Here is an 8,689-nt window from a genome sequence, read left to right on the forward strand (position 1 = left end):
AATGAAGTGAACACCCTCAGGCTCTTAAATTATAAATCTTTATTGTACGATATCACATTGTAATCCATATTTTTATATAAAGAAAAAAAATCCACTGAGTTTCTTGCGCCCGTTCTTCTTAGGTCTGAGGCAGTCTATTTTGAATGGATGGTAGTTTTTGTCGTTCAATAAGTGATTTTGATTCCTATTTGAATAAAAATATTTGAATTTGAACTCTTAAAAAAAATAAGAAAAGATTCATATTGATATATTCTAATCAAGAAAGAATTACAATACATAACAATAATAAATTATACTAGATACACTTTGTTGTTGTGAAATGTCCTCTGACTAAATCTAGCTGTAGCTCTCGTCACCTCAGGTCTCATCAAATTCTGTGAAAGCAACTTCAGAAAATTAGATGAAGGTGTAACAAAGGTAGAGCTGAAACTAACTAACACGATTGAGAAACTGAGTAGCTATTATCAATATAGCTTAACATTTACTAAATTAACATTAAATATAATTACTCGCCGTAGCGACAGCACAACAAGCATTTAGTAAAATGCTCGTTGAACTTCCTCCACCTTATATATTTAAGTTTAAAACTAACCTTTGGCAAGTTTCATTGGACAATAATGTACGACTGGATATTTTATATTGTTCTTTTTGAGGTGCACTCTATGATAAATTAGAAAAGTTGGCTGTATAGGTCTTAGCTCTTCGCTTCCCTTGTAATGAACAAGTGAATATAGTTATAGATGGGAGTATTTGTCAAACGTCATTTGTCAGCTTCGTTTTATAAGTCTCTTTGAAAGTCTCCCTCACCGTGGATGTATGTGTAAATTTTCTTATTTTTTAATCCAAATGTATCCATTAAATAAGAGCTTGATGTCATTTACATTTAAGTGAAACTGTGAATATTATGCAGTCTTAAGTGATTGGTATCCATATTAACAATTTTTAAGTGAACTAAATATACTTTCAGTGAGGGCAGGTTAAGATGGGGCGTGTTATTCGTGCTCAACGTAAAGGAGCCGGTTCGGTTTTCGTGTCCCATACAAAAAAAAGGAAAGGTGCTCCTAAGCTCCGTTCACTAGATTATGCTGAACGTCATGGTTTCATCAAGGGAGTTGTAAAGGTAGTGTGATGTTATTTATGTTAAGTAGTCCATTTTGAATTACACAGAGGTTACTCATATTTTTCATAAAATATATTTTTCAGGATATTATTCACGATCCAGGCCGTGGCGCACCTTTGGCAGTTGTGCACTTCAGAGATCCATACAAGTTCAAAACGCGGAAAGAGCTGTTTATTGCACCTGAGGGTCTATATACGGGTCAATTTGTGTTCTGTGGGAAGAAGGCCACACTTGAAGTAGGTGAGGTTATTAATTTGTATAATAACTTAGCTTAGCTTAATAACTTAGCTCTTTTTCTCTATGGATAGTTATTTCTATGATCTAAATGATGATTACCTTACCTACTCTGAAGTGATGATTACAAAGAGGCTCTTTCTGAAGTTCTTTTTAACATTATGACCATTAATCTAGGTTATTATTCCATGTTAGAGATATTTATTTTATTTACAGGCAATGTCATGCCCGTCGGAGCAATGCCCGAGGGTACTATTGTATGTAATCTTGAAGAGAAAATGGGAGACAGGGGTCGGTTAGCACGTGCATCTGGAAATTTTGCTACCGTTATTGGGCACAACCCTGACGCTAAGCGAACTAGGGTCAAGTTACCGTCTGGTGCCAAGAAAGTTTTACCATCAAGCAATAGGGGAATGGTTGGTAAGTAATTTGGTGTGATATCATTTCTTTGAATGAGTTATTTTTGTTCCTCTTGTGTGGCAAGAGCATAGGGTACAGTTATCACTTACCATCGATTGTTTCACTTGTTTCTCTATATTCATGGGGACTTGGGGAGTGCATTGGTTGGAGTAAAATGTTGATGGTATGACACTCACAAAAATGCCTACTCTGAATTGCATTAAACCTGTTTTATGAACCATAACCATATTCACAATACATACTTGCTATTTATAAGCTCTTAGCTGCATGCTGTTAAGTACACAAATAAAATTTTAAAATAAAACATTTATGAAGGAGGTGGGACTTGAACCTGCGACCTCCGACCTCTCTTGAGCCAACCATTTGTGTGACATATTTTTGATATCTTGTATGCTTTGTTCAACTCTCAGGTTGTGGCTTCATCTACAGGATCTACTTTATAGTTGATAACCTGCTCAAACGCAATAATTCCATATTAGACTTGAGATGTTGTTCTTGCAAATCTAAACAAATTTTATTTTAGTAAAAAAATCTATTGTGTCTTAAAGTGATAACCTGTGAGGGTTATCACTTTATGTTGTTATATTCAATTTTATGATGATTTCTTATAATTCTTCTGATAAAGAATGATTACCACATAGAGGCTCTTTCTGATGTTTATCATTTAATCAGAATAATCGGAAAATAAACTACATTTGTTTAAAAAAGAAACATTCTTTTAGGTATTGTTGCTGGTGGTGGTCGTATTGACAAACCTATTCTAAAAGCTGGTCGTGCTTACCACAAGTACAAGGTGAAACGTAACTGCTGGCCTTATGTCCGTGGTGTGGCCATGAACCCTGTAGAGCATCCCCATGGTGGTGGAAACCATCAACATATTGGTAAGCACATTCCTTAAATTTATCAATTGAGAGGCCATTAATGAAACCTCGCCAGACATTTTTTGAAAGTCACAATATAATAGATAATATATTAATCAAACTACCAGAAACAGGTGTCTTTGAACAGTTTTGAAAATAGTAGACACCATAGGGTTATTTTCGGAGTCAAGCACTTGAACTTATAAGATGTGGTTGGCAGTAATTGTCACAATGTTAATTTATTTTTGCTTGCAATTATAGACTATTATTTCCCAAGTTTTTTTGATTGAATGACAATTAATGGGTTCCTGTAATAATTAGAGTTACTAATTATTGTCTGTTAACAACTTTTGTTTGAGATGTGCCTGTAAAAAAATTTAAAATTTTTTATCACCCTTATTCATGATCTTAGATAATCTTCTGTCAATAAATATTTTCTAACAGCTGTTTTCAATAAAATATCTCTAGTTATTGCTATGTTGCTGTCACTGTTTAATGACAAGATCTTATCTATCCATAGTTATGTGCAATATAGTTATAGTCCAATGCTTTATGTCGATAGGTTATTGAAAATGGCCAAAAGATAACCTCAAATTAAGAAGAATCAGTAACTTCCATTCAATATTGAACATGTTATAAAATACTGTAAAAAATGTAAATTATTATTTTAGGTAAGGCTTCAACGGTCAAGAGAGGCACATCGGCTGGTCGCAAGGTTGGTCTTATTGCTGCTCGCAGGACAGGAAGAATTCGTGGTGGAAAGACAGAAACCAAGAAGGAGGCATAAGAATTATCAAAATAAACAAAAAAAGTTATATAAAATTCAGATTTTTATTATTTACACCATATCAAAGTATCTTTATATACCATTACCACATGTCATGTTTTCTATGATAATTTATTATCCTTGTAAGAACGAAGGTAATTTGAGAGGGGGTTGTAATAATGACCTCTGTTGAAAATTAATGTTCCTCTGTAAGGGTCCAAATTTTTAGTCATAAATGCCGAGGACTTTAACTAAAGAATTTTAAGTGTTATAGATTGATATCTAATGATTCACTTGAATTTAAGTGAAGTTGTTCTTAAATATCATTGTCATTGTGTCAAAATTAAATAACCAGCAAAAACCAAAGTGAGAGGTATTTGGCGAATTAGTGTTTTTTTTTTCAACAAAAATGGCAATAACTATGTGCGTAAAATTTAAGTGTCGCTGTTTTTATCTATATATATAAAAGAGAATGTATGTTTATATGTTCCCTAATAATTCTTCGACTGATCTCAATGAAATCTCTTGTGATAGATTCGTTGAAGCTCTAGGAAGGTTTACCTACATATATAATTTATATGGCAAAACAACGTTTGCCAGGTTAGCTAGTATATTATAAAATCGGACATATTTAATATAAGTGATGCACAATTATGGTGCTAGTATCATTATTATAGAAAACTGGCAATAGACAATTATTTAGTCCTGTCATAACTCTATTTAGAATTTTATCTGTAATTATTTAGTTTTAACCGTTAGTTATTGATTTTTTCCACATACCACTATAATTATAAGAGAATCTTGAGATCGATAACTAGGTACCTACAGTCATTGCCTTCTGTCACATTATTTTCCAAATTTTCATAGACTAATTAATTAACTAATCTAATAATTTATGTCAAGCTGAGAGAGGTGGTGACCCCCATTCATTTATTTCCTAAATCGACGAGCAGCTTTCCAGTTACCCGACTAGAACACGCAAGTTCTGGTCGTTGTCGAAAGCTGCTCTTGGTAACTTCAACCAGCCGTTGCTGCCGCCGTTGTATATGAGGAACGACATCCTGGCTCATACAGAAAAGAGAAAGCCGATCTTCTGTGCGCTCATTTTGCCTCCAACTCGCTTCTTGACGACAACGGAAAAACAGACGACCATCCCGCGGTGTCAGAGCTCTGCCTGAAGTACAGTTCAGACAGAACACTGTTCGGCGAGCTATGTTGGACGTCAGGAAGTCGAGCGGGCCGGATAGTATTACTCCAATCATGCTTAGAACGTGTACCCCTGAGTTGACGCCTATGCTAACGCGTTTATTCTGGCACTCATTCAAAAGGCATCGTCCCTGATTCATGGAAGCCAGCCCATATCCATCCGGACCAAAAAAACTAAACAGTTCCGAACCGGCAAACTACAGGCCTATAGCTATTACCTCCCTGCTCTCCCCAACCATGGAGAGCATAATTAACCGCCAGCTCTTGGTATACCTAGAAGGTCAATAGTTGATCAACGGTAAGTACGGCTTTTGCCATGGTCGGTAGGCGATCTTCTGGTGTACCTAACATATAGATGGGCGGTGGCTATCAAAAGCAAGGGGGAAGGCTGGCAGTTAGCCTGGGTATAGTGAAGGCCTTTGATCGTGTATCACACTTGGCGCTTCTCTCAAAACTTCCATCATTTGGGCTTTCCGAGCGCTTATGCAAGTAGCTAGCTTCCTGACTAGGGACAGCATACTGGTCGTTGTCGACGGTTATTGTTCGAAACCGAAGCCCCTAAACGCTAGAGTGCCCCAAGGCTGTGTGCTATCTCCTACACTGTTTCTTCTGCATGTCAATGATATTATATAGGACACCTCCAACATACATTGCTATGAATATCTAAATGATCGGACAGCCTGGGACTAGATTGTGATTATTTTATAGCAACTGTACAATATTGTATATTTTTATTGAAAAGAGCGCAAAAAAAAGAATGCTGGGAGAGTTTCTTGCGCCGCTTCTTCTCTCTCAGAGCGCCATTTGTTTCCGAAGTGGTAGTAGTATCTAGTAGTATAAGAAATGACATCAAAAAGAATTCTAAAGGAATCAATTTTGAGAAAATAAATGCCTTTATGCAGGCGACAGTACTGGTGATACCTTATATACGGGACATGCAGGTCTCTCTCGGGAAATTGTTGACCAGAGCCGGGAGAAACTTGTGTCGTCTATCGAGTCCTCTTTTGAGAAGGTCGCGGAATGGGGTAAATTGAACCTTGTCCAATTTAACCCCAAGAAGACTCAAGTTTGCGCGTTTACCATTAAAAAAACCCATATGTCGTATCACCGCTTTTCGACAACACTTACCTTATACAGCCTCGCCGAGTATCGGAATTCTGGGTCGCGAAATCTCGAGCGATTGCCAATTCCGCGGTCATCTGGAGAGCAAAGCCAAATTGGCTTCGAAAAAATTGGACGTCATAAATACAGCATTGCAATACTTCAATCCGGCCTACATTTTAGCGCTCTACAAAGCGCAGGTCCGGCCACATACATTTACGTGGGTAGCACTGAAAATGTTTAGATCTGGCCAGTTAGAAACATTGCTAATGTAAAATTTATTTGAATTTCAATTTAAGAACTCTTTGGTAACCTAATGTAGTATATTGCATTCATATGTCATTTTATTTTGTGAATTGGCGTAAAATCTAAAACTCTTGTTACACGTGAAAATGAACCTAACGCGAGAAAATTTTCAGTCAATGATTTATTATGACTTTCGTTGTGGGTTTATTCAACAACAAAGCTATGGATAGACTGCGATTAGCATTTCTTAATGAAGCCCCATCTCGTGCCACTATTTAAAATTGGTTAATCGAGTTTAAGCGTGAATGTAGCAATCTCAGTGATGATCCACGTGAGGGACGTCCTTTAACAGCGACTATTGAAGATAACATCAGTACTGTGCGACGCATGATAGAGGAAGATAAGAGAGTGATACGGATTATCAGCAGATACGGGCAAGCCTAGGTATTGGTATGAGTAAAGTTCAAAAAGTATTACACGAATATTTGGGCGTCAGGAAGCTTTGTACCAGATGGATTCCCCATACTTTAACCGACGACCAGAAACACCTTCACATGGACTGGTGTCGCCAAATGTTAGATAAGTTCAACGGCGGTAACTCAAATGCTGTATTTGACATCGTCACAGGTGATGAAAGCTGGATATATTGTTACGAATCCGAAACCAAAAGACAATTAGCCCTGTGGGTGTTTCCTTTCGAGGATCGGCCAACTAAGGTAAAGAAAGGAAGCCTAAGGAAGAATGGGCCCACTGCTTTTCTCAGTGGTTCAATCGAATGCGACGATGTGTAGAGAGGAACGGTGTACTTCGAAAAACAATAAAATTATTGGCAACTTTCTACATTAAGCCGTTTTTTATTTTCTAGTTACCTTCGTACAAATTCGTACATACACTGTAGCGATTCCATTTGTTTTGTCGGTGGTACTTTTTTTAAACTTCTTTTTATTTCTTTAAAAATAATACGTTTAGAATTACGTAAGAATTCTTTTTGTTGTTTATGATCTTCTATTGCTCAGTATTCATTGCAAATTTTAATGTGGTTGGTTTTGGGAGAATGATTCTGAACATTTAAAACTACTATTAGTGATACATAAATGTTCGTAAGACTCTTAAGTATTTCAGCCAGATGAATTTTTCTTTTTCGGTCTTCATAACATCTTCTCTTTACTTGCATTTCTTTATATTTTCGTTTCCACTTTTTAGAGTCTGATGTCTTCCATCAAACATTTTTCATTTCAGTTTCTGATAAAATATCTTCTTGTATTGACTCAGCACCAGTAGTTTCTTCTATAGTATTTTTTTTTTACTTGATAAGATTTAGGTATTCAAACGTGTCGTTATCCGAATAAGTACCTATTGAGACACAAACTGATGTGTCACAAACGATGACAATTCTCTTTCAAATGAATGATGACAAATTATTTTCATAATACCTATACAGTAATACATTATACAATCAAACTATTGGATGGTTTGTTTATCTCATCAGTGCTGCACCAAATTTTTTTTTCTCAAATTTCAATAACTCCTGATTATACGTGGAACGTTTTTTTTATCTTTACTTAACTGCTGTCTTGTAAACCCAATTTCTTTTGGAGATGTTCGAGCGATGCTTTACGCGAATCTCTATTCTTATTATTACAATCTAAACAATTTTATAAGTTGTATAACTCCACAAACTCAATATTTGTATGTATCCGCCATTTTGTCAAACGAAACAAAAACAACGACGAGAGTCTATCTAGTGCCTAGCAATTTAAGTAATTGCCTATGTTATCCTATAGAAAAAGTTAATTTTGTAACAACTACTTAGGTGTTAAAGTAGATACTAATTTCTCCTGGTTCCACCATGTTGACTTTATTTGTAGCAAATTAAGAATTCTACTAGGAAAATTTTACCACCTTAGTTTTAGTATACCCAGTAGTACTCTAAAGTGCTTAGTCGCTTTGAAGTGTCAAATGCGATTTTTAAAAATTTTCGTCACTAAAAAAGTTAAAAATAATTGTAAAAATGATCATAGAAAATTATTTAAAATATGTAAAGTATTGCCAGTAAGCTTAAAACATAAGTACTTATTAGCCATTAACAATCATGGCAATCAAGAACATAACTCAATTATGCACAACCACGATATTCGGTTGATGTCCGCTGGTAAGTTCGAGGTTCCTAGAATCAATAACTACTACGGAGATAGAACTCTGAAAAAACGCATATTTTTTCTATTATACAGCTTGCCTGAGGACATTCGACTAGAAACCAGTAAAAGAAAATTTAAAACTAAACTTAAGTAATATTTATTGTCAACACTGTCTTAAAATTAAAATTAGATTTTTTATTATATTTTAATCAATATTTGTTAATTACACTTGTATAAAATCAATGTTCTAATAAGCATTAATGTATTACAAGAGACTTGACCCTGCAGACAATATGTCTAAACTGTTTTGCGGTACTATGTTAGCTTTTAAGATTCTTTCTGTAAATGATTAATAGTATAAATTAATAATCTATATATATAAAAATGAATTGCTGTTCGTTAGTAGCTAGTTCGCTAAAATTCGAGAACGGCTGGACCGATTTGGCTAATTTTGGTCTTGAATTATTTGTGGAAGTCCAGAGAAGGTTTAAAAGGTGAATAAATGGGAAAATGCTGCTAAATTAAATAAAAACAACAAATTTGTTTTTCCTTTGATGTGTCCATACATAATTTCTATGAGAGAATTTATTGACGCACG

General features: G+C 35.3%; 1 protein-coding gene across 1 annotated transcript; it reads left to right on the top strand.

The window, feature by feature from the left end:
- Positions 1-664: 664 nt before the first annotated feature.
- Positions 665-3,456, top strand: LOC126971174 (60S ribosomal protein L8). Its single transcript, XM_050817343.1, has 6 exons — positions 665-814; positions 968-1,120; positions 1,204-1,360; positions 1,571-1,774; positions 2,497-2,655; positions 3,306-3,456. Exons 2-6 carry the CDS (start codon positions 983-985, stop codon positions 3,419-3,421), a joined length of 774 nt encoding a protein of 257 aa, XP_050673300.1. The 5' UTR covers positions 665-814; positions 968-982; the 3' UTR covers positions 3,422-3,456.
- The last annotated feature ends 5,233 nt before the right edge of the window (positions 3,457-8,689 follow it).

The sequence above is a fragment of the Leptidea sinapis genome, chromosome 23 (genome assembly GCF_905404315.1).
Source record: "Leptidea sinapis chromosome 23, ilLepSina1.1, whole genome shotgun sequence".
Lineage (NCBI taxonomy): Eukaryota > Metazoa > Arthropoda > Insecta > Lepidoptera > Pieridae > Leptidea > Leptidea sinapis.